Source organism: Barbus barbus (genome assembly GCF_936440315.1).
Source record: "Barbus barbus genome assembly, chromosome: 9".
Classification (NCBI taxonomy): domain Eukaryota; kingdom Metazoa; phylum Chordata; class Actinopteri; order Cypriniformes; family Cyprinidae; genus Barbus; species Barbus barbus.
The window spans coordinates 11728806-11756551 of NC_136737.1; the positions used below are offsets into that span (position 1 = coordinate 11728806).

General features: G+C 36.0%; 1 protein-coding gene across 2 annotated transcripts; it reads right to left on the reverse strand.

Moving 5' to 3' along the window:
• Positions 1-526: 526 nt before the first annotated feature.
• Positions 527-14542, reverse strand: LOC306875352 (ribosome-binding protein 1-like). Of its 2 annotated transcripts, XM_079425856.1 has the most exons (28): positions 14466-14542; positions 12261-12966; positions 12021-12169; positions 11800-11922; positions 11132-11284; positions 10921-11039; positions 10231-10384; positions 9514-9652; positions 9188-9339; positions 8885-8910; positions 8668-8775; positions 7877-7939; positions 7737-7797; positions 7625-7659; positions 7427-7514; positions 5013-5105; positions 4775-4867; positions 4598-4681; positions 4429-4518; positions 4097-4189; positions 3938-4009; positions 3703-3795; positions 2871-2954; positions 2733-2798; positions 2337-2420; positions 1208-1288; positions 971-1114; positions 527-868 (listed from the first exon to the last, which is right to left on the reverse strand). In XM_079425856.1, the coding sequence occupies exons 2-28, from the start codon at positions 12937-12939 to the stop codon at positions 833-835; spliced, it is 3162 nt and encodes a 1053-aa protein (XP_079281982.1). In that variant the 5' UTR covers positions 12940-12966; positions 14466-14542; the 3' UTR covers positions 527-832. The 2 variants fall into 2 exon arrangements, with proteins under 2 accessions (XP_079281982.1, XP_079281983.1); XM_079425857.1 differs by lacking the exon at positions 2733-2798.
• Between the last annotated feature and the right edge of the window lie 13204 nt (positions 14543-27746).

A 27746-nucleotide genomic window follows, 5' to 3' on the forward strand; every position in this document is an offset into this window, starting at 1 on the left:
GTTTGAGAAAAACATTTATTTCATGATATTTCCCCTCATTTTAAAGTCTTATTCTCCAATGAAAGGTTAGATTTTTGTGAATTTTTAAATAAAAGATCAAAAGGATTAACAATACGGATTAATTTTCACAGCCTTCTTTGATCATATTTACCAAGGGTGCCGATATTTTTGGCCATGACACTATATATATATATATTTATATATTTTAATCCTGATTTGATGCTCGAAATTTTTTTATTTTTTTTAAACATTTGTGCTGCTTCATATTTTTGTAATCAGGATTTATTGACAAATAGAACAAAAAAAATTAATTTATTTGAAATGGATAGTAATAGAATAATAATTTAATTGTTTTTACTGTCGCTTTTAATCATTTTAATGCATCCTTGTAGTAAAAAAAAAAAAAAAAAAAAGTATTCGTTTCTTAAAACTCTTACTGACCCTTAACTTTTCAATAGTAGCCAAAGTTTAAACTACTTGATAAATATAAACTACTTTATAAGAACACACATGAAAACTCACAAGTCAAAGTATATAGTTTTATTATTATTTCATCACATTTGTTACCAGCCAACTACAACAGTGTAGTAGCTTGTTGCATTATGAAATGTTCCTTCCTTTGACCCTCATGAGAACACGCAAACAAAAGATAAAAAGAGCGATTGCACAAGTCATCATGTGTCTTTCACTTGAGCACTGCTTTCATTTAACACTGCGAGCGGTTTTGTGATCTGGCTACTAACCGTCAGCATATTCGCTACAGTAGAAGAGAATATAAAAGTAAATAATGCATAAGAACAATTAAGGCACTTGGGTTGTTGGGTTTATTCTGTCAAACAGACGTCCCTTCTTTTGACTCTTCGGCTTCCTGTTGACAGAAAAAAAAAAGTAAATGTTACTGATACATTCCATACAAAATATGCTTTACAGCCCTACATTTGTGATTGTTTGGAAAGCGTTTATAATGTACATTGTCGTGTAACTTTTCCTGCAGGTTCTTCACGGTCTCTTTCTCTTTGCCCAGCTCTTCTTGAGTGCTCTTCAGGAGCAGTTGAAGTTTAGTGGCTGCCTGGCCGAGGTCTCGCGTCAGCTTCTTCTCTTTCTCCAGTCTCTCCTGATACAGACACATGCAAAACACACTGTTAGAGAGCAGAGATCCTGTATATGCTGGATTGAACTTGAGATGGTGAAGAGGTGTTGTAGAAACCTTTAGCTCTTCAGTTGGTCCTTCTCCAGCAGCTTTCAACTCTTCTAACTGAGCCTCGAGATCCCTGACGCACTTCTGAGCCTGAGAAAAGAAACACACCAAGAATTTCAAATTGAGAAAAAAAAAAAAAAAAAAAAAAAAAAGTTATAATTATATACATATAAATAAAATATATAATATAAACAAGAAATAGTAAAATTAAACTCAAAACTAAATACAATTCATAAACTAAAATAAAATAAAACGGATCAAATAAAACAAAATGAATCAAACCAAAATAAAAATATATAAAATGCAATCAAGTAGATTAACAAATTTATTAATTTTATATTTTTTAGTGTTGTCAAACGATTAATTGCATCCAAAATAAGTTTGTTTACATAAATAAACAGTACACACACATATATAATGTGTGTGTGTGTGTGTATACACATTTATATTTTATTATATAAATAAATTTAATATATAAACAAAATATATAGATGCACCTGTTTGTATTTACATATAATAAATATACTCAGTACACACTCATTATGTAAACTAAATTAGAGGCCGTAATACTAATTGAAATTTAATTTAAACCGTAAAAAAAAGAAATTGAATTCAGCTAAATTAAAAAAACACTGAAATAAATTGCAAGTTAATTTAATACAAATTAGTTCATTTTAAATAAATTAAATATTTTTTGTTAATTAAAATATGAAATTAAAAAGAAAAATCAAAAAGAGAAAAAATAATAACCCGAATTAGAGGCCATAAAGTAGATACTAACTGAAATGTAACTGTAAACTAATATAAACAATAAAACGACAAACAAAACAGAAATATAATTCAGTTCAATTTAAAAAGAAGAAAATAAAATACAAGTAAAGCCAAAATAGAATTGTGTAAATCAAAATAAAGTAAATGCAAATAAAAATAAACCCAAAATGAAATTAAATTAATCAAATTAAATATTAAAACAACAATAGATCATTTTTATTTAAAATTAGATTAATTTAGATCCTTTTAGCATTTTTAATGACTTGCTTTGTTTACGTTTATTAGAGTCCTTAATATTAAATGGGACTAGCTTTTAATGTTGTCATCCAGCATGAAGAGATCCAAACAGCCTTCTAAAAGGTATTACCTGTTCATAGTTGTTTGCAACCTGCTGTTGAAAGTCCTCTTCTGTCTGCAGTTTATCTATTGCCTCCTCCAGCTGTGTTTTCACCTGTAAAGTTAGACGTCGGTGAGTATCAGATGTAAGTTTGATCACAGTTACAATACCCACACACACCAGGACACAACAGCATACACATGTACACATGTGCATGTACTTTAAACACTCAAGACAAAAATAAATAAAATTAAAAAAAAAAGCATGCCAGAGAGCTGTCTTCAGGCCAGGCAGCACATCATACATGCTACACCCTCCTTCACCAACAGGCTTTTATGAAAGACAAGACAAAGAACACAAGATGCACAAAACACACACTGGGAAATGAAAACAAATGCAGTTAATACACGCACAACCAGTATTGACCTGAGTGGGCTGTGCGCTCTCGACTTCCTGTACTTGCAGAGTCACTTCCTGTAGCTCCTGCCTGACCTGTAACGCACAGCTGTCATTCAAAGTAGAAAGCCACGTGTGCAACCTGAGACAAACTGATGTTAAACTTACCAGTGAAAGCTCTGCTCTCTGTTGCTGAGCCTCCGCTTTGGCTGATACCAGCTGGACCTGAGTTTCTGATAGCAATGCCTTCAGCTGAGGAGAATATAAAGAAAGATAACCGAACTGTGAAAAACAGCACCTTAAGTACTTCTCTTGAGACTTCTTTTCTTAAATAAAACTTAATTAAATTGAACTAAACATTAATATAATATACACAAAAAAAAAAAAAAAAAATTAAATCCAGTTCAAAGAAAAATCAAAATAACAAAAATACATAAAACCGCAAATATATCAGAATAAAATGAAATTGAATGCAGTGAAAACGAAATAAATTATAGTTTGTTTAAAATATAAGATAAAATCCCTTCAAAATATACCAAGATCAGCTAAAATGGAATTAAATGAAATGCAAAAATATCAAAATACTACAGTAATTTCATTTTCAATTTAAAAATCAAAATTATAATTAAAGAACCCAAATTAAAAATCAATATTTTAATTTTAACAGTTTAATTTAAAATGAAATCAAATCAACATGAATCAAGATCAACAAATTGACTTAAGTAAAGGAAAATTTAATTAAATCCCCCCCCCCCCCAAAAAAAAAATAAAAAAAAAAAAAAAAAATCACATGAAAAAAAAAAAAAAAATCTAAATTATAATAAAAATAAATCCAAATTAAAATCTATATTTATTACATTTTAATAGTTTAATTCAAAACTAAATCGGTTAAGTGTACTACTAAAAAAAAAAACATTAAAATAAATTAATTTAAAATTAAATCACATTTATACTTTCATATTCTGCACAACAACCTTATTAAGTCAGTTAGTGGTTTTACCTGAGACATCTCTTCTGCATACGTTTGACTGATGGTTATGGATTCCAGTTGTTTCTCCAGCTGTGCTTCCAAAAGCATCACCTGCCCCTTCAGCTGCAGAGAACAGAGAAACCACAAGTGTGTTAGATCAGCGTGAAGTTTCTCATCTTTGCATTTTGGTTTTAAAGCAACGCGAGTCAGAAACCCGAAAACAATTCCCCAAAACTGAAGAACAGTGCTAAATGTAGGCATGCACCTGAGCCGTGTCTTCTCTTTCCGCATTGGTCTTCTCTATTGTCTCCTCTAGGACCTTCACCTGATCCAGGGCCTGTGGGACATCCATATAACTTAAGCAAAACCACCCGGATGTATTAAAAAGGCAAACAAATCCAGAATCAGTGTAGGATGTGCTTACCGCCTGTTTTTGCTGCTCAGCATCTGAAATCTTTGACTTCCACTCGAGCTCGCCATCCTCCACACTCTTCTGCAGAACTTTCAGCATGCTCTCCTGTATAAAACACAACATTAACCCCCCCCCAAAAAAAAACTTTATGAATGCCTACTAAAGTCAAAGCTCCATTAAATTTTTTTTAGAGATAACAAAGGTAACATTTATAGAATTTAACATCACAGTTTCATTCTGCTTCCTACAGATAAATAATGAATGTTTCATTCTACAGCAAAACAACAAAACAAATTCTAGATGTTCATCACTTTTATTGTGAAATTATGTGTGTGTCACTGTACCGTTTCACTGAGAGCTGATCTGTAGTGTTTACACTCGGCCTGGAGTGACCTCTGGCTCTCCTCTGATAGAGCGAGCTTCTGCTGCAGATCCTGACACATGTGAACATGAGACATGAGAAGAGGAAAAACCGTGGATTGCAGGTTTGTGTCCATAGAGAAGATCTCTTACCGTCGAATCTGAGCTTGACACTGTGTGCTGCTGTTCTGCTGGAGTCATCTGTGCTTCATGTGTGAATGCTTCCAGCCAGTTTGACTACAACACACATATTTAAGTTAAATTGCCCATACCTGCTCGAAAACTATTAAAAGTTATACCTTTCATTAACAAAAAAAGGCAAATGCTAACCTGGTATGTTTCTATGCTGATGTGAGGGAAGAGCTTATGGAAGGAGTTTCTGGTGTCTGTCTGGAAAGAGCTCAGCTGCTGCTCAATTTCACTCTACACACACACAAACGTCTTTGATCACTAAATGGAATTGAATAATGCCACGAGAACACCCCATACTTCATGGTTTTTGTGTATCGTGTAGATGTACAATTAAATGAGTGTTTATACTGTGTGTGTGTGTGTGTATCAGGGTTACCTGTGTGGCCTTGGCTTGGCTCAGTCTTTCTTCACTCAGCCTCTCAGCAGCAGCCAGAGCCTCCACCGCGGCATAGTTCTTCTCACGCAGTTCCTAAACAAACCACAATTAGATGTGGATAGAGGTGTAATTTAGAGATGGATGGATTAAGGGATAGATAGACAGATATTTCAGTTAGATATGGACAGATCTGTATTGCAGATGTGATGGGCATTGATAGATATGGACAAATGAGTGAGTAGATATTGATGGACATGAGTTGATGTAGAGAGACAGGTGGTTAGATATGGCTGACAGATTTTGACAGATGAGACAAGGGTGGGTTTAAATGGACAGGTTGGGTAGATATGGATGGACAGGCTGGGTATATATGGGCGGACACATAGGTAGGTAGATATGGATGAACAAGTATATACATATAAACTAGTTGGGTAGATATGGTCAAACAGGCTGGGCAGATATGGACAGACCAACAAGTTGGGTAGATATGAACAGCAAGGTACGTAGTTAAATATGAACGGAGAGGTAGTTATAGATGGAGTACGTACATTTAGATGAATGAATAGGTAGAAATGGATAGATAAGTAGGTATATATAAACTTTGGGTAGATATGAATGGACTGGTTGGGTAGATATGGACAGAAACATAGGTAGGCAGATATGGATGGATGAGAAGCTATATATTAATGGGTTTGATAGATATGGATGGATGGGTTGGGTAGATATGGATGGACACATAGGTTGGTAGATCTGGATGAACAAGTAGGTACATATAAACTAATTGGGTAGATATGGACAGACTGACAAGTTGGGTAGATATGAAAAGGTAGATTTACATCTACATACATATCCATTACATTTAGATGGAAGCATAGGTAGAAATGGATTGACTACTAGGTGTATAATATACACACACACATATAAATAAACCGTCGCTAGCCTGACGTCCCGGGGCTATTGCGTTTTCCAGTCGGGCTACCAAAATGCATCACTGCCCTGCCCAACGGGCTACCTCAAAATACAGGGCTCCCGCAGGTCCTTAAAAACTTAAACTTAGATGTATCAAACTTAAGGCCATAAAAGTTTTAAAAACGTCAATTGGTATTAGAAATGTCTTAATTATAATTTCAAGAGGTCTTACAGTTGGGGACGGAAAGACAAGAATGGCGACACGGCTGGATTAAACTTCAAAAGGCAATGATGTCATTGAATAAATATGAGCGCTGCACGTTTCAAATCAAAACACAACACGGATGTCTTTATGTGAACGTATCTGAAGGGAAGCGACTGTCCTCAGAAATGTGTCGTTGGCATTTTCATTTCATCTTATCTATAATGCCTGATAAAGCAGCGTTTGAGCGCGGACGGTGCTACTTTGTGTACTGGAAACCGCTATATTAAGCCGCTCCTAAAGCGCCATAAAGTTTGCATTTCCAATAAGCCTTTCTTGCTGTTTATGGTCAGATCAATGCAAATATCGCCCATTGTTTTTAAGCAGCAAACACAGAGTTGTAAATGAGAAAGAAGTTAATGTGCCTTCTAAAAATCTAAACCATTAGACGGTAATATTTATTTGTTTTAATGTAATATAATAATTTATATGCTTGATTTATCCCCTTTCATAAAAACGGTCTAAGGCTGAAATGCTCTTGTATAAGATTTTTGTTTGTGAAAACCTGTAGCCTAACTGTAAATCATGTAATGTTATGGCTTAATACTGTATGTTTCCATAGAGGTTGTCCAACCCTGTCATACAGTGTTCATTTTTCTTGTGCAGCTCTTAAATTGGGTCACAAATTGCCTTAAATTTATTTTGAAAAATTCTGCAGATACTTGCTGTTGATATTTGTGTATTGAAAATATTTTTGATCGACAATTAGACTCCTATCTGATTTTCTATATTTAAAAAAATTTGTTTTTTTTATTTGGGCTAGTTAAATAAATTTTCGGGCTACCAAAATCTGAAGAGTACTTGCCGGGCTACCAGGGATTTTGAAATTTTGTGAGCCCTGGTTTGGGTAGATATTAATGGACTGGCTTGGTAGATATGGACAGACACATAGGTAGGTGTGGATGGATGAGTAGGTTTATATAAATGTGTTAGGTAGATATGGTCAGACAGGCTGGATAGATAAGGACTGACAGGTTTGGTAGATATAAACAGAAAAGTAATTGTATGGGCAGGTAGATATAAATAGACAAGTAGGTAGATAGAAATGGATAGCAAATAGGTATATGAGAAATGGATGGGTAGATATGGTTAGACAGACTGGTTAGATATGGACAGAGGTAGGCATGGACCAATGAGTTGGGTAGATATGACAAGAAAGGTAATCGGATGTGAATGGATGGGCAGGCAGATATGGACAAGTTGGATAAGAGTGGATGGAAGGGTAGAGTAGAGATGGACTGACATTGCTCTTGGCCTTCATTCTCTCCATCTCTTCTTTAAGCTGTTGAAGTTCCTCCTCTAGTGAGATAATGCGCGCGTCCTTCTGCAGACTGACAGCACAAAACCAAATGTCATTATCAGAAGCATAAATGAAAAAAAAAAAAAAAAAAAAAAAGTGGCAAACATCTAAATGAACTGAGAAAAAAAAACAAAATCTTACTTCTCAAATGGCGGCTCTGCTTCATCTCTATCAGCCTATTGAAATACAATTCTAAATCAATTAGCATGTATTATACACATGCAGTTACTGTATAATCAAATGCTCCACTCACACTTTCTATCTTTTCCAGCTGAGCTTGAAGAGATGCCACCAAATCCTCTTTTTCTTTTAAACTGATGATAGAGCGAAAAAAAAATTAATCCAAATTGTCTACAAAATATACTTAAAGAAAGCTTCAGCTGTATTGTATACCTAGTTTTAAGCAGGCTGATCTCTGCGGTGTATTCCCTCCGTTCAGTGTCGACCTCATTTACCCTGAAAAACGGGTCCATGTTTGGATCAGAGACTAGAGAGCTGCACATGCACATATACTTGGGGTGCTTCTCAATTCTTATTTGTGCATCCTCGTTTCCTTTCCTTGCGTCCTTTCCTCGCATCTTAGCTCCACCCCTTCAGGATACGAGGGAAGGATGCACATAAAAGACGCGAGGATGGAGGAATTGAATCAAGTGAAATGATATATCCTCGCTCCCTTTAGCATCACTTTAGAGCGTCATCAGCTGCGCAAAATGGATCTGCCCTTATGTTGTTAAAGTTTGTTTTTTAAGACTTTCAAAATAAACATTAATAAAGCAAGATGCCCTGTTGAAATATATGACATGTATGGTTTATTTAAATTGCAAAGGTAAAATATAAATTAAAAATTATTACAACAGATGAGAAGGGGGAGGAGAATTTACACGTGCGTCAGGTTTTTCGATGAAAAAGACTTCCGCATAGGATACACCTGTGTATCCTCGCTCATAGCTCCTTTGGAAGGCTCCTCACTCCTCGTTCCTCGCCTCCTCACGGTGCAATTAGAGAATTGAGATGTCCTTCAAGATGGCTAAGCTCGATCGGTTTCCGGGTCATAGGATGGAGGACGGAGGAGTGAGGAAGCGAGGAGGGATATTGAGAAGCACCCTTGAAGTTCTAGTAACAACAGATGTGGCTAATTCCATCTTAATTTGAAGATTAATTCAATTCAACATCAAAGACCACACCTATTCTGAGCTTCCTCAGCCTGAGTTCTCTTTACTGTGTCAAGCTCCTCCTTCAGCTGATTAAACTCCACCTCCAGTGATGTCAGCTGGTCCTCCCTCTCTTTCAGGCTGCAAACAAATACATCAAAACACCCATGTTACCATTAAACTTGGAATATAAAAAATTACACTAAACTTAGTGATTCCATCAAATGAATCCAAACAGAGTTCACATTACCTGTTCCTCAACTGTTCAGCCTCCTTCTGTACCGAATAAAAACAGGGATGAGAATAGTATTATTTTTCCATTCCAAAACATACAGAATCTAATATTAACCAGGGGCCTGTTTCATAAAACAAGTTTACCAAATAAGCCAGGCTTATTTCAGTTAGTCGGACTTATTTTGAACCAAATCAACTGACACCAAGTCAGACTAACTGAACTAAACCTGGCTTATTTGGTAAACTTGTTTTATGAAACAGGCCCCTGGTATTGGTGCATTGCAAAGGCAACCTATCTGATAGTACCAAATATTTGTACCTGGATCTCAGCCTGTGCTGTTTCTTCCATCTCCACAGAGGGCTTTTCCTCAGTAACCGTTGTTGTCTGAGACAACTCTGCTCTTAATGTCTCCAGCTCTTCACATCGGCCTTTCAGCTCTGTCTCTGTAGCACGCATTCGCTCCTGGAGTTCTGTAAACCGAATTCATTTCTGCCTTAAAGTTACATAAACATAAAATGCTACAAATAGAATATGGCTACTTTAAATGTTTTCTACAACTCACTGTTTCCATCTAGAAACTGAGCCAAGGTAACACTCATATTCATATCAAATGAAAGATGATGTGTGTGTTTGTGTGTACTGACCTGTGAGAGTCTTGGCTTGCTCTTTTGCTCCATCTACTTGAGCCTGAAGTGTGGTGCTGCGGTGCTGAGCCTCACAGAGTTCCTCACTGACCTGAGTCAACTTCTTCTGCAGAGCCTGCTCTGTTTCCACATGGGACACCTAAACACAGACATAGATTGTAGTCAAAGGAATAGTTCATCTCAAAGCAGCCATATAATACTTTGTTTAAAAACCCCAAATTTAAGTTAATTTTAAAGCTATTGTACAGCCTCATTTGGAACGTAGCTAAATATAGTGCTTTTTTGTCCTTTGTGAAACCTCAGTCACAGTTCATCATCTACTTTCATTGTATACGATAATGCAAGTCATGTAGGTTTGGACCAACAAACTGTAAGTGATAACAGGATCTACATTTTTAGTAAACAATCTGTTTAATATTAAAGAATGTATCATTACTAAACAGTCAACATGGGGGTTTTAACCACAGGGGTTTGCATTTCATGCATAGCTAAGCTGAAAAAAAGAAAACCTAAAAAATAAATAAATAAATAAAAAATACCTGCACACATAAACACAAACAGACAAACTGTCCTGAGAGAATTGCAAGGCATTACAAAGACAAAGAGTCATTGCTTTTTAAGGTTGCATATGTGGTAAAATTCCTACCCAGAATTATCATCGTACAAAGACCTCAAAGAGATGAGATAACAGGAAAGAGGTCAGGGCTTAGGGCTTACTTTTGTTTGTGCTAACTGTTCTTCGGCAGCCACCATCTTGGTTTCCAGGGTCTTCCTGCGCTCTTCTTCAGCATGCTGAGCGGCTGTGCGTTCTTTCAACTCTCGGTTGAGACGCACCAAGTCCTGACGCAACTTTGCCACCTCTGCATTCTGCCTGTGTGTGTGAAACAGCCACTGATTTGCATAAAAGAAATGGTTAGATAAGACATTTTATACCTAGAGGCAGGTTAAATGTTAGTTTGGGGTGTATAGATGGACCAATTCAAAGAAACCCATGCTCAGCTCTCTGGTCCCTAGATATGGCTCCTTCTGTTCAGGTTATTGGATTTTTCCCACCCAGTTTGGCATCCACAGGTTGAAATTGTTAGCATACCTTCTTCATGTCCACATGGGAGTAGAAAGAGTTAAGGCCATTGCACACCAAGTCCAAAATTTTTGCATGCGTTTTTCTGTATTCCCCATCCTTTCCTATCAAAATGCATGCTACGGAAGCGAAAATGATCCGATTTTTTTGACGGACAAAAGACAGTGTGTAAACCATATTGACACAACTTGAGGTCGCATTTATTTTTTAACATGCGATAATTAAGGACGAAAATTTCGGACTCAAGTGTGCAGAGACCTTTACTCCAAAGTTTTACACTTCATTGGTTACAATGCAATATTATAATGGGAATTCATGTGCAATACCTGCTTTCTGCTTGGCTAGTGGCTTGGTTGAGGGCATCTCGGAGAATAGAGTTCTCCTGTTGCAGACGGGCCAGCTGAGTATTGGGTCCGTTCTCTAACTGCTCTTGCAGGTTTTGGATCTGTGGCCACACATGGAACCAAAACATTCAATAACCTGACAACATACCCAGCAAATTGATACGGAAAGTGTAAGAGGCTGGTGACATCTGACCTTGCTGTTGAGCTGTTGTGTCTCCTTGACATGCTCCTGGTTGGAAGCCTGCATACGAGCCTGAAGAGCTACAATCTCCTGGCCACGGGTGCTCAGCTCAGAGCTCATACGGGTCTCCACGGATGTAATCTTGCTCTTTGCGGAACTCAGCTCCTATTAGCCAGAGCAATGAAAGTTGGAGATACAGTTAACCATCAAGACCCTCAAGGTTAATGTCAAATTAGCAAATAGGACATGTTCTTGATCAATGTCAATTTTGGTCCTAGGACATCATTCCTATCAGCCAATCAGATTTTCTAGATAGGACTCAGGATAGGGTCAGAATTAAGGCCTTACAATTGGTAATCACACCCAATCATATCTCTGTTTATAAAGTAGTTAAAGGTTATAATATGGGGACAGTGCTAGGAGTAGATTTTGACAAGAACATTGCTCTATCCATCCATCCATCTTCCACAACACTTGTCTTTTGTAGAGTTTTGGGGATGCTGGAGCCTATCTCACCATCTAAAGCATCATATATAGGGAAGTGCTCAGGAAGGATGGCCAGTTCAACAAAGAACAAAAGATTTTTTTCAGCAGCCAGTCAAAACCTTGCTCTGAAGCTTGATCATGAGTACAAACTAGTTTGAACCTCATTTATTTAGCCATACACGCTGGCAGGTCACCTTGGTAAGCTCTTTGACACGGGTCTTGGCTGCAGCTGCGTTGCCTTGCTCAGCGGTCAGCTGCTTTTCCTTCTCCTCCAGCTGCTTCTTCAGTGCCGCTAATGGGTCACCCTTCTGAGATGCCTGCAAATAAGTATGAAAGAGATGTGAATGCTAAAAAAAAAAAAAAGAGACGAGTATTAGGGGTTTGAAGAGGGGTTGATGAGATGTAGATTTTTTACCAGTTGCCAGGAGCCCTTTCCTGCCTTCTTGCTGATGATCTCAAAGAGTTTCTGGGTCTCTGACTCGCTGAACGATGCACTATTCAGACTGGAGACCAGATTTGTATATGGTGATGGCTGGGAGACATTGACAGTTTCCACAGAAGCCACTTAAAAGAAATTCAAAATTAGGATAGACTAATGAGGTTGAGCATCTACTATTACAGCTGTCCTAGATGGATATGTCTAAAGGATACTCACCTGGCTCTGCCTTCTTCTTAGACTTCTTCTTGGTTGGAGCTTCAGTTTTGGGATCTTCAGTTTTAGGGGGAGCAGCAACCTCAGGGGCAACTGCTGCTTTCATAGCCACCTCTGCAACCACTGGCTCCACCTTAACTACAACTTCTGGGACCTCCACAGGTTTGATAGGGGCCGGTTCCACCTTGGCCACCTTCTTCTTTTTCTTCTCCTTGGAGGAAGGAGCAAGTGGGGACACCACAGCACTTACAGTGGGAGGGACAGGACACTCAACAATCTTAGGAGCTGGTTCAGGTACAACTGGCTGGGGTTTAACTTCAGGTTCAAGCTCGGGAACAGGCACAGGTTCAGGTTGGGGTTCTAGTTCAACTTGGGGTAATACTTTGGGCTCACTGTTCTCAACCACAGGTTCAAGGATAGGCTCAGACTCAGGTTCTGGAAGGTTCCCATTTGGCTTCTCCTCCTTCTTCTTGGCCTTGTTTTTCTTTTCAGATGACTTTTTCTTCTTGTCAGAGCGCTGGGGTTGGATCTTGCTTGAGTCTTGCCGCTGTTTGGCCAGGGCTTCCTCATAAGAGGTCTCCTTCATTGAAAAAGTTGACACAAGCGTAATGCCAATGGCAGAGAACACCATGAAGCCACCAAACACCACAATTCCCAGAGTTTGAGGGTCGTACACATCCATCTTTGCTCAGTCCCGTCCTTCCTAATCCTGATCATACAAATATGCAAAAAGGACTATTTAATGTTAGGGACTGTTTAACAACAACATCCTAGCATTTCATTCAAGTGCCAAGAACCATTTTACACAATAACTTCTTGTTTCTTGGAAGACATAAAAAGCAATGCTAAAACATATACCAAAAAAAGCACCTGGTTGCACAGTGCTGAATGGATGGCAGCAAAATACGATGCCTTGCACCACGAGACAGTGTGAAAAATCTCTTCCTCTTGCAGATTTTGAGAAAAGTTAATTTCATTGAAGCCAGCAACTCCATAACTTTTGCCCACTAGTTCAGGTTATGCAACACGCAGCTGAGACTACAGTCCTCAACACTCTCTCTCTTACACAGAGAGGCATACATTCAGTTTCCAGGGGACAGGTCTGTGTGCAGCAGACCACAATAACCTTCCCCCAACCTCACGTTTGCACTAGCCAGTGCAACTCTTGCCTGGCATTTCTATAGAGGGGGTATCTAAATGTCTGCCCCACGCACTCAGGTAAGGGGGAAAGCTGACTGGACTTAAAGGAAATACTCTTTAAAGCATATAACTTAACACAAGCATTGTAATTTATAAACTTCTTAGTTTAAATAGCCTTAAGGAATGCCTACAAAAGGCCCTGTGGCGGTACTATGGCACAGTGATGATATCAGCTGGTGTTGAACAATATGGTATTTATAAGGTACTTCAAAGAACACCCTAACATGGTGCATGTCCAAAAAAATAAATAAATGGTAATGCTACTGGTTTGTTACTGAAAACTTGTGAAATGTGATCATTAACACCTCAGATCTAGCTGTGATAAAAATATAGACAAATTGTATTAGCACAAACAACAGTTTTGTTCCCCCCCCCCCCCCCCAATTACAAAAGCTGCTTCCCTATGCCGGACATTAACCCTTCAGGAACATTGCTAACGTTACATAATAACTACCATAAGGAATCTGTCTTTAAAACTTAAAGTAGGGCTAATATCCCCCAGTTTTAACTTAACTATTTCTTTGGTTTGATACAATCTTTATTATTATTATTATTATTATTTTAACCCTCTCTCACAAGATCAAGGAAAATATTAAATACATTTTCATTTACAATACAATGAAAGGCAATAAGAAACTTGGAAAAAAATTTAAAATAAACAGGTTGGACGGTCTAAACATACGAATGAAATGCATTTTAATATTTGAAATCATGCAAGAGTCACAAGGCTACTCAAAAGTGTGCAAAGCCAGTAAGCAAAGCAAGATCACATAAAAAGAAAGTTGGAATCTATAAAGTAAATGAAAGCATACTCTCGCGCAGAAGAATCAGATCACCAGAAATTCAAACCACTTGAGAATGCAAATTATTCTCAAACACAACTAACCTAAAACAAGGATAATTTCAACAACACCATCAGTCAGACTGGCAAACTTTAGCCAGAAAACATAACAACTGCTTTGGTGGTGAAAACACACACGCACGAGAGAGATAAAAGCGTGCGCTTACCTGCGATCAAACTCACAGTGATAAAGAATCGCCGCTGACTTTTGGAGTCGTGGCACTTCTTGAGAGTTGGCGCAGATACGCGACCTCATGCTAACATCTGATTGGATAAACGCCTGTCAATCAACGCTCTTTAAACCAACCGGGTCACGCGTAGTATCCAAAAGCATGCGGTGGGCCGCTCTGAGGGCTGTAATGTAGAATGATGGAAGTATTTGAAATATAAACATAAAATATCGGATGTAATACCTACTTTAAAAGCATTATTAAAACATTAAAGACACCAGTTTTCTAATATTACCCCTAAACCGTACTTTGGTGGTATCATAGGGAAGTTAAGGTATCAGTAATGCTACGGTATTTTGATATTTCTGTAAGACTGGGCTAGTTGTCACTCTTTTTTGTGGGATGGGATGGGAGAACTTTTCTGGGACAGTTCGCCTACTGCCCCCCACCCACCCTTAAAACACTTTAGTATTCATGTCCTTGATATGTTTTCCTAAATGGCAGTCAGATATGGTTATGGATTGAGATTTTACACCCATTTAGTACTCTGCTAGGCACAATTATCAAAACTACATGGTCGTCATCATTCATGTATGTAGCACAAATGCTGCGAAAAGATTACTTAAGGTTAGGGGTTGTTTGTTGATTAAATGCTTGCCGTAGCAGAAAATAACACTATTATTTGAGTTAAGGTGCAAGAAAGCATTTACTGTCAGCTTTGACTGAACAAGAAGGGGAGAAAAGTGGGAAATGTGCTAGCTTGCAACTGCAAAAACCATTATCTTTCCCCTATCAGCTTGAATAAAGCTTAAATGGCAATATGTTCCTCTCAAATGTGTGTAGGTGATGTAATTATTAGCTCTGGAAAGACTTCCAGTAATCTGAGATAACTACAGTTTACACCGAGGGCAAAGAAATGTCAGAGTAACTGTTTACAAAATCAATAGTTCACAATATGTAGAAAAAGAGTCTTACTGTGTTGTGCTAGAGTTTAAGATGTAGGTGTGTATTGAAAGGCCTTGATGTAAAAAAGAAATAATTGACTGAAAAAAGTGTGTTTTTGGTTTTACCCTAGTTATTCTTTTAGTAAAAGCAAGAATAGGGCTCTTCATTGCTGTCTGTTTGCTAAGAACACATTTATACGGTATATCTTTATATGATTATTATTAGTGGTGTTTGCTAAGGTGCAACTATTATTGCACATGCTTAGGGTTAAAGATCTGAACAAACCCCTAAGAATGAGTTTTAATCTTAAGCATGCAACTCAACCTACACTGTAGCTTGTTGATGAGACATGCAATTACTTTAAGTGAACTTACGAGTCAAGTTTAACCCAAGAAACCACCAGAAAACATTTCTCCATTAAATGGGAAAATCTGCTTGCACATTACTACATTATGGAAGCCTGTTAAAGTTTGAAGATAAAGTTTGAAATAACAAATAAAGTCATATTGTAAGGCATAAAGTGATACTTTGACATGGAAATTACTAGTGCTGTCAAACGATTAATCACGATTAAAGTTTTTGTTTGCATAATATATGTGTTCTGTGTATATTTATTATGTATATATTAATACACACACATATAGTATATATTTTAAAAACATTTACATGACTATATTTATATTCATATGATTTATATTATAAATAAATATATTTAATATATAAACATAACATTTTTCTGAAATATGTATATGCATTTGCGTGTATTTATATATACATGATAAATATACACAGTGCACATACATATATTATGTAAACAAAAACTTTTATTTTGGATGCAATTAATCACGATTAATCATTTGACAGCACTATAAACTAGCAGAAAGTCAAAATTACGAGACAATACGAATGACAAAACAAACAATAAATTAAGCAGATTAGAATAAATTAGAGAGAAGTCCATTTTTAGATAAATTCGCAATTGCAAGATAAAAATGTTGCAGTTGTATTTGCATTTGTATTTGTTTGTATTTGCAGTTGAAGATAAGTCATGTTGCAAGGTACAGTTACAATCACTAGAAACAAAATTGCAACTGCAAGATATAAAGTCTCACTGTGAGAAATAAAGTTGCAATTATGAGAAAAGAAATGTAGCTGTTTTGAGATAAATTTGCAATCGCAAGATATAGTCACACTGCAAACAATATATAAAAATGAAAAATATGTGTAGAAACAGCCAAAATAGTGAGAAACAAAGTCAGAGTTCCAGATATAAAATTGGAGAACTACAGTTACATTGAGAGACAAAAAAATTCACAATTATGAGAAATATAGCATAGCAAGTGTGAAATGGAAACTGGCTTCTGAAAAAGTGGTCAGAAATTGATAATACATATCAGAAATAATTACACAGAAACAGCACATTGAATTAACACACTGAATTAAAGACAAAAATTTTTTATTTTTTTATCTGCTAAAATATACTCCAGTGATATTTTACAGTGATTTTTAGTGTATTTTACTCTGCGTGTATGCATCAATATGTAGTTGATTACACCAAATGATGTAAGCTCTTCTAGAAAGACAATTCAAGAGGTTTTATTCAATCAACTTTCATTAAAACCTTGCATCAGTCCATGACTTAGTTCACACTTCAAGCTAAAGTGGCCCAAATCCGACTTCTTTGCCCAAATGTGACCCATATCTGATTTTATGACAGTCTGAACAGCACAAACATCCGATTTTTTCAAATCAGGCCCAGGCCACATTCATATGTGGTCCTAAATCGGATACATTTCCAATGTTTTGCAATGAGACTTCAGTCTGAACGGCCATGTCTCATTTCATGCGATTTTTACGTCATTGAAATGCGACAGACGTCACAATTCTGCGCTAACATGAGCAGCATCCATTTTTATTCCCGCAAGCACAGTGCGCTGCGTCTGATGTCACGTCTTCCTCTGCGCATGCGGGTCACTTCAGGGCCACATGTCCATCACGTTCACACATGAGACTGATGGCAGTTGCATTTAAATGACAATGTGAACAACAGCGCAAAAAAAAATCGGATTTCAGCAAAAAATCCGATATGAGCATTAAGACCTGCAGTGTGAACGAAGTCCATGTTCCCCCAAAGCTTTGCTCCAAAGGTCATGGAACTTTTGAAGATTCATCTAAAACATTGTTAACATAGTACACATCCACCCACTCGCACTAACACAGAATGTTTCTTTTTTCTCAGAAACTGTTTAATGCAAGGCAAGGTAAAACATCGTAGCTCATCAGGTGGGAGGCAGTTCACACATCATTTCCAGACCTGATGAAGAAAAGGATGGTCTACAAATCAACAAACAGCCATAGAATCTGTTTATTTAGTACCGAGACACCCATTCCCATGCTGATTTCTCACAGGAGTAGCACCCAGCTGATAAGTCTACTTTTGTGTTGATACGACGGTACATCAAAGCGGCATAAGATATATATAAAAAAGTGAAAAATGGACTTAGCAGCCACTCAATACACCAAAATACCAATACGTGCCAATATACACAACAACAGCATTTCAGAGATAAGATTCCCTGTATTCACCACTAACACTTGCAAATTGAGAGTGTTGAGGAAACATATTTGCTTAGGCTCCAAATTCCCTGTTTGAGCCCCAGTGCTTTATGGTCTTTGGGAACAGCCACATCTGCCAGCAGTGGTAAGTACAATTACAGAGCCGTGGAGGTGAGGGGGGGTTGAATACGCTGGATGTTTGCTCACTGACAAGGGGTGTTCCATCAAACAAACCTTTATGGCAACCCCACACGACATGCAGCTGGGCTACTCCAAACACCAGATGTGCATGTTCATCCTTCTGACTCAGACTCCGACTATCGCGCAGACATATAGATGTTTTCCACAATAAAACAATTGACCATAATGACGGTTGCATCGTGGGTATGCAGGGTTGAGTAAAAACATGCCATGCATGAAGGAAATTCAAAACAATCACACTACAGGAGAACTTAATTAACAAAACATAAAGAATTACATAAAGAAGACTAAAAATGACTATTTTTTTTGTTTCAAGATTCAAGATTCAAGATTTTTATTTGTCACATACACAATTATACAGAGTATAACCAGCAGTGAAATGTAGGTCAGGTCCGCTCCAAGGACAGTGCAATTATATAGAATACAAATATTAAGAAAAAGAAAAGTAGAAAAATAAAAGATAAAAAAAATATAAATATAAATGTGCAGGTCAGTATGTTGTTGACTTAAATAGTAATATGAGGAATATGCAAAAAGAATGTGCAAAAGTTGTCCAGGGTATTTAAATAGCAATATGAGGTAGAGAAAAATTATGAATAGCTATTGATATGGTGATATTTACATGGAGTCATGTGATGTTATTTTGTTTCTTTAAACTGGGTTTGCCTAAAAAATACTGTTAATGCCAAAACTAAACACAGCCAACATACCAGATTTTATTTGTACAGGACATCAACATTGATTTCAGATAAAAGATATTAAAGTTTTAAAAAACTGTTGTACAAGTTAAATTAAAATGGTTTGAACTCTGTTTTTGAATGTTTTTGGAGTAAATTAGAACATTCTGAAAAGTTTTCACCACACTATAAAATTATTTTTGATGTTGTAAATAAAATTTAATATATAAATAATATAAAACAAAAAGAGTACATTTTACAAGAAAATACTATTTATAAAATAAAAGAATCATATTTAATTCAATGTTACTTGTGATTTGTAAAATTTTCTAGCAATTTCTACGTAAAACTTGTTTCAAAGTAAATTCTACACCAAAGATCAATGCATTATCTATAAAATCAAAGTTCATTTATTAAAAATGATAAAATATAAATTCATAGTTGACATTTCAAACGCTGATATTTCTATTACTTTTGAAAATAGCATATGCATGATAACATGTTTATGGGTGATTTATACTCGAAAAAAATACGCTCTGGAATTGAATTTTAAGAAATACACAGCTGAATTTAATTCGGTTTTAATTCTACTTACTTGAATTCACATTTGATTTACAATTCTGATTCCTGTTTTCTTCCTCAGTTCAAAATCAGGAATTGATTTTGAATTCAAAAGACATTCTCGATTAATTTCTAATGACACACGACCCTGGTTTTATTTTTATATATATATATATATATATATATATGTGTGTGTGTGTGTGTGTGTGTGTGTGTGTGTGTGTGTGCATTTCTACATATGTGTGTGTTTGTGTGTATGTATGCGTGTGTATAGATAGATAGATAGATAGATAGATAGATAGATAGATAGATAGATAGATAGATAGATAGATAGATAGATAGATAGATAGATAGATAGATAGATAGGTAGATAGACAGATAGATAGATAGATAGATAGATAGATAGATAGATAGATAGATAGATAGATAGATAGATAGATAGATAGATAGACAGACAGATAGATAGATAGATAGATAGATAGATAGATAGATAGATAGATAGATAGATAGATAGATAGATAGTCAGAGATAGACACACACACACACACACACATGTTGGTTTTTGTGGTTTATGGGGACTCTCCATAGGCGTAATGGTTTTTATACTGAACGAACTGTGTGTGCTATTGTCCTACACCAACCCTACACCTAAACTTAGCCCTCACAGGAGACTTTGTGCATTTTTAGATTTTCAAAAAAAAAACCATTTAGTATGTTTTTTAAGTCTTTTGAATTACGGGGACATAGGCAGTGTCCTCATAAACCACCTTCATATTGTAATACCTCTGTCATACCCATGTCATTATACAAATTAGTGTCCTCATAAACCACATAAACATGCACACACACACACACACACACACTGTGCATCAGATGCTGGAGTTTTGTCCAGTACATTGTGTCCTGCACTGAGGAGTCCAACACACTTCTGCAGGAGACGAGGACAGAGAACAAGGAGGGATAGGATGATGAGCGGAACACATTATAACTCTTAACATGTGGATTCAGACTTGAGGAAAGAGGAAGAGAGAGATTGAAAAATGAAAAGACTTAATGAGGAAGCAAAGATATAAAGCAACATCTTTGGTTTAAAGTCTTTGCTTAAAAAAGCAATTGCCTTATTGATTTTTGTTGACAGATCAATAATTGGTCATTACAGCAGACATGGAAGCTTCAAATTGATAAAACCATGCTGGACTATACAGTATTTGAAATAAGCAATTTTGCAGTGACTGGAATCAACAACTATGCTTGGAATAGTACGCATACACCACCACATTTGTGACCCTGGACCACAAAACCAGTCAAAAGGGTCAATTTTTTAAAATTGAGATTATACATCATATGAAAGCTGAATAAATTAGCTTTCAATTGATGTATGGTTTGTTATTATAGGACAATATTTGGCTGAGCTACAACTAGTGGAAAATTTGGAATCTGAGGATGCAAAGAAATACAATTTTTCAGAAAATCACCTTTAAATTTGTCCAAATGAAGTTAGCAATACATATTACTAATCAAAAATAAAGTTTTGATATAGTTATGGTAGGAAATTTACAAAATATCTTCATGGAACATACCCATAAAATGTATTGTTGGCTATTGCTACAAATATGCCTGTGCTACTTATGACTGGTTGTGTGGTCCAGGGTCACATTTATGAATTAGGCATCGTGTAGCCTATAATGTGTAGGCTATATTTCATGTCTGGGCAAAATATCTTAACGCGGTAGTCCAATCAAATAATAAAACACGAAATGTTAAAAATCGCAACTGATATAATGCGGGCACTGCGCATGCGCAGTAATCTGCCTCCCTTTGACTACACCGCCGCTCCTGACCGGTAGGCGGCAGTAAAACGCTCGACATCCAACTGAAATCACCATAAAGAAATCCACTCCATTCTGACCGCGGTCAAGTGAGCCGCCATCCGTGAATACCCGGTCAAGCCAGCCGCCACCTGGATTCTGCTGCACGTCTGTTTGTAGTATTACGGTACGGAGACATGAAGCGGCCAAAAAGCTGACGAAGACCTATATTTCAGCGGTTATGAATTAAATGTGCCCCAAAACACAAAAGATAAAATATACAGTTATATTATGTTCAAATATATTATACTGTGGAGTTTTCCGTAAAAATAAAGTCTGCTAAAATACATTATAGCATTGATTATTTCCTACTATTTTCTACATGCATTATTCAAATTCCATCAGAGTTAATACGGAAATGTCAATAAATTATTTTTCAGAACGACCAAGTCTCTATCTGTGTAAACTTTCACTGGGTTTTACTGTAGAATTTGGAAGAAAATGAATGGCAAAGTCTGTCACAATGCATTATAGCACTCCTTGACATTTAGACAGGCATTATTCAAATTCCTTCAGAGTTAACAATAAAATTGGAATGAATTCTTTTTCAGGACACCCAAGACTCTGTCTGTGTCAACTTTCACTGGGTTTTACTGTAGAATTTGGGAGAAAAATAAAGACAAAGTCTGTCAAAATATACAGGACATTGATCATTTCCTGCTTTTTCTAATGGCATTAATACAATTCCCTCAGAGTTGACATGACATTTTCTATAAATCCTTCGTCAGGATAAACATGGCTCTGTCCATGCCAAGTTTCACCAGGATTTACTGTACATTTTGGGAGAAAAATAAAGACAAAGTCTGTCAAAATATTTAAGACATTGATCATTTCCTGCTTTTTCTAATGGCATTAATACAATTCCCTCAGAGTTGACATGACATTTTCTATAAATTCTTCTTCAGGATAAACATGGCTCTGTCCATGCCAAGTTTCACCAGGATTTACTGCACATTTTGGGAGAAGAATAAAGACAAAATCTGTCAAAATACATTATAAGGGTGATATTTCCTGCTTTTTCTAATGGCATTAATACAATTCCCTCAGAGTTGACATGACATTTTCTATAAATTCTTCTTCAGGATAAACATGGCTCTGTCCATGCCAAGTTTCACAGAGTTTTACTGTAGAATTTGGGAGAAAAATAAAGACAAAGTCTGTCAAAATACATTATAAGGGTGATATTTCCTGCTTTTTCTAATGGCATTAATACAATTGCTTCAGAGTTGACATGACATTTTCTATAAATTCTTCTTCAGGATAAACATGGCTCTGTCCATGCCAAGTTTCACAGAGTTTTACTGTAGAATTTGGGAGAAAAATAAAGACAAAGTCTGTCAAAATACATTATAAGGATTATATTTCCTGCTTTTTCTAATGGCATTAATACAATTGCTTCAGAGTTGACATGACATTTTCTATAAATTCTTCGTCAGGATAAACATGGCTCTGTCCATGCCAAGTTTCACCAGGATTTACTGTACATTTTGGGAGAAAAATAAAGACAAAGTCTGTCAAAATATTTAAGACATTGATCATTTCCTGCATTTTCTAATGGCATTAATACAATTCCCTCAGAGTTGATGTGACATTTTCAATAAATTCTTCTTCAGGATAAACATGGCTCTGTCCATGCCAAGTTTCACCAGGATTTACTGCACATTTTGGGAGAAGAATAAAGACAAAATCTGTCAAAATACATTATAAGGATTATATTTCCTGCTTTTTATAATGGCATTAATACAATTCCCTCAGAGTTGACATGACATTTTCTATAAATCCTTCGTCAGGATAAACATGGCTCTGTCCATGCCAAGTTTCACCAGGATTTACTGTAGAATTTGGGAGAAAAATAAAGACAAAGTCTGTCAAAATACATTATAAGGATTATATTTCCTGCTTTTTCTAATGGCATTAATACAATTGCTTCAGAGTTGACATGACATTTTCTATAAATTCTTCTTCAGAATAAACATGGCTCTGTCCATGCCAAGTTTCACAGAGTTTTACTGTAGAATTTGGGAGAAAAATAAAGACAAATTCTGTCAAAATACATTATAAGGGTGATATTTCCTGCTATTTCTAATGGCATTAATACAATTCCCTCAGAGTTGACATGACATTTTCTATAAATTCTTCTTCAGGATAAACATGGCTCTGTCCATGCCAAGTTTCACCAGGATTTACTGCACATTTTGGGAGAAAAATAAAGACAAAATCTGTCAAAATACATTATAAGGGTGATATTTCCTGCTATTTCTAATGGCATTAATACAATTCCCTCAGAGTTGACATGACATTTTCTATAAATTATTCTTCAGGATAAACATGGCTCTGTCCATGCCAAGTTTCACAGAGTTTTACTGTAGAATTTGGGAGAAAAATAAAGACAAAGTCTGTCAAAATACATTATAAGGGTGATATTTCCTGCTTTTTCTAATGGCATTAATACAATTCCCTCAGAGTTGACATGACATTTTCTATAAATCCTTCGTCAGGATAAACATGGCTCTGTCCATGCCAAGTTTCACCAGGATTTACTGTACATTTTGGGAGAAAAATAAAGACAAAGTCTGTCAAAATATTTAAGACATTGATCATTTCCTGCTTTTTCTAATGGCATTAATACAATTCCCTCAGAGTTGACGTGACATTTTCTATAAATTCTTCTTCAGGATAAACATGGCTCTGTCCATGCCAAGTTTCACCAGGATTTACTGCACATTTTGGGAGAAGAATAAAGACAAAATCTGTCAAAATACATTATAAGGGTGATATTTCCTGCTTTTTCTAATGGCATTAATACAATTCCCTCAGAGTTGACATGACATTTTCTATAAATCCTTCTTCAGGATAAACATGGCTCTGTCCATGCCAAGTTTCACCAGGATCTGTCAAAAATGAACCCTTTTTTAAAAACAACTGTAAAATAACGACATCTACAGGTTACTACGAGTTAGAACGATTTTCTTCAAAGTGTTAAGAAAAAATTTGAGTTATAACGTAATGGAGGACTAAACCTTCAAAAACAAAAAAAAACTAAATACACAAATACATAAGTGAATACATCAATACATCAATATGGTCCTGCATAAATAAATATATAAATAAACATATATATGTATTTTTTTCCTTCTGATTTTCCCGCCTTGTTTGTTCTAAATTATTTATTGGGTGGTGATTATGGAAATTAAGCGTTGTCAAGCATTTTCATTAGTCCAAACTTCTGCTGTGATTGGTTAACTGCTTTAAGGCGGTCACTCTGAACAGCATAAATAGCACATAGTAGACTATATCTGGTTTCAACGGTGTTTGCTGGTCTCTGGTAATTGCAAGTTTAGCTCCTTTATTTTCGCCCATCTGTACGTTAATGTGCCAGGCACTTTCACATCGGTCAGCCAAAGTTTTAGTTTAACTGATAAGTTTTTTGGTGGGGAAATCAGTGTTGCATTTTGCCAATTATTTATTAATTATTGTTTTATTTAAAATATTTATTTTTTCATTCATTCAAGCTATTTTATATGCAGGAACATGTGGGTTTATGTAAGCTACTGGTTATTTATCTTTTGTTAGTGTCTATATTAATTAATTGCTTTTGCAGGTTTCATCCTGCAGTAGGCTACAGTCTACTCCAGTTCTCACCTAATTCAAGAATGAGTACACACAGGTCAGCATCCAGTTAACCAAACTAAAACGCTCTGTTTATTATACACAACTGAAGTGTACATATTGCAATACATAGCCTACATATGTTCTAATGCTGTTTTTTTGGTATGTATTTTTTAAATCATTATTATCAATAATTTCATAGTTGTGTATTAATTTAAGCAAAAACAAATCTCAGTTTCAGCAATGCTGACCCGTCCCTTTGCGCCACCTGGTTCTGCTTTCGCTTTTAGCGAAGGTTTTAGCCAGTGACAGGCAATAGGGTGACAAAGATGCAGAGCAGTTATATGACTAATGGAGCCTGGGATATTGCTGATAAGCAACATGCACATGAATTATTGACATTGTACCGTTTTGCAGATCTTCATTTAGGTCACCATAAATGTAATTATTTTTACTTCTAGTTCATTGAAATAGTATATCCAGTATATATTTAACTGCATTTTGAATTGATAGTCCAAGCACGTTATTTGCAGTATTAAGCCATATGACACACATATGTGTGTATAATTTCTTTAATTTCCTATGTATTTTGATTCCAGAATCTGCACTTTCAGCACATTTGGAAAGGCAAGTGTTAAATTAAACACACAACAGCCTACTTTAAAAAAGTGCATTCCCCTCATGAAACCATTGCATTGCTTTTGTTTATCAAATCTATTTTTCAGATGGAACACAATTTACCGTAGTGTCATGCAGTATTTGCTTTTGTGTTTAATTTCAAAGGCACGGAGAACTTCGAGAAATCTTGAAGATATTATAGCAAGCACAAATAAATTTGTTGTACCTGGGACCAAAATAAATGCCTACAGTGTTCACAATGCGGCTGGCTTTTGGTACAATGTTTGCAAAGATTTGCAAGTGCCAAATACACTTGCAAATCGCAAAAAAATTCTTCAGGCATCCCTACTTTTGAAGGTAATTTGTTATTAGATTGACTTGAAAGACTCAACAATGCTCTATATTAGTAGAGCATAGCGTCACTGTGATCTCACGCATGAACACTTAATTTGTGGAAGAATTCTAGGGGTTCAAATAATTTTTCTTCACATTTCTATATGTTTGGTACAAATATATGGTCTTGTTTCATGTTAAAATGTGCCCCATACACCATGTTTACCACTGTTTACCAACCACTGGCACACCTATTGGCTCAGGGCCTTATTTGTCTTATTTTATTTTTGTATGTGTCTTTTATCGTCAACCTATATTTTTACAATTAACTATGCTTTCATTTTTTTTTCATTAAACATTCATACAACGTTTTCAAGCCTACTTTAAACCATTACAAAAGTGAAATTTCCTTAATTTTTCTATAGAGCCCCTCTGCAGTTGAGAGTCCTTTAGAAGAGACGAATGTCAATGTTGAGGAGAGACCTGTTGGGGAGAATATTGGTACTGTGGTAAGTTAAACTGTTGGTTAAGGTTTTGGCGGGGTGGGGTGTCTCCACCAGACCTTATTGTGAGTAATTTCCTGCTCCTTTTCATTTATTTATTTGCTTATTTATTAAGGATATTATTGGCTGCATTCAGCTTTCAATATTAAATCGACAATATTAAATCAACTAACAATCACAATAAGCCTATAATCATGAATTAACTGCGTTATCTCTTCAGTGAGCAAATGAAAAACGAGCTTTGAAGGCGCAGTGGAGTTCAGCGACCTATGGTAGATTTTCCTTGATTGATGTTTCAGCCTGCGAGGTTTTAAACATTCATTCCTTAAATGCAACTCACACGAGCTCGTAATGTTGCTGTCACTATCATCATCATCATCATCATGGGAAAAGACACAAAAGCGAACTTCTAAGATAAATCAGACTTTATTAATGAAACTGAACATCAGGGCTACATTCTAGATCTTCATTTTTCATTTACGCGCTGAAGCCATTCGCCTGAGATTAGGTTGCAGTCATTGGATAAATTCAGATATACACGTTAACGAAATCGTTACACTGACCATTTGAATTTTCATCTGCTGACACTGTCATAGGTGTTGATTTAAATGCCATTATTTTTATTTCTCCTTTCTGGCCTTTTGGTTTTCAAAGAATTTTTAACTTTGGTAGGCTATACCTTAATAGTCGCTATTGCCTGTGCATTTATTTGCAATTGTTTGGTAATTAAGAATTAATACTCTTTTTGGGAAATCTTTCAAATACTTAGGATGACCAAGATGCAGGAGACAGTGACTTGTCTCCATACCAAAAAGAGGCTGAATGTCCATCTGTCAAAATGGTGACTTTTTATCTTTGTGTGCTATCCATTTGGTGTACTTTGTTTAACATTGTTTTAGAAGTGACCCCACTCTCTTTCTCTTGTCAGGATGTGTGGGAGACTTGCGGCAGTGACGTTGTCTGTAGTCCTTTAACAGGCGACTTGGAATCAAATTGTGGTTCCACAAGTGAAAAGGTTGACTGCACTTGTTCTATTAGATGTAACAAAATGTATTTAATTCAGAATACTATGACACATGTAATGAAGTCAGTACTTTGGCATGTGAAATCTAAATCTGTTATCCTTTGCAGAGTAGGCTAATTGTAATGTGTGAGGAATATAACTTTTTTCTCTCTCTCTCTCAGTATTCAAGATTCAAATATAGCTTTATTTCCATGGTGACAGAAATCTTTACATTGCCAAAGCTTTAATAACAATATACAATAAAAATAAATAATAATAATAAAATAATAATGAAAAAAAGAAATCTAGAGTAAAATATAATGGAATACAGATAAAATGATTTAAAACAATTAAAGATATAAATATCTTATAATATTTATAGAAGTGCCTCTAGGCGTCTGTCC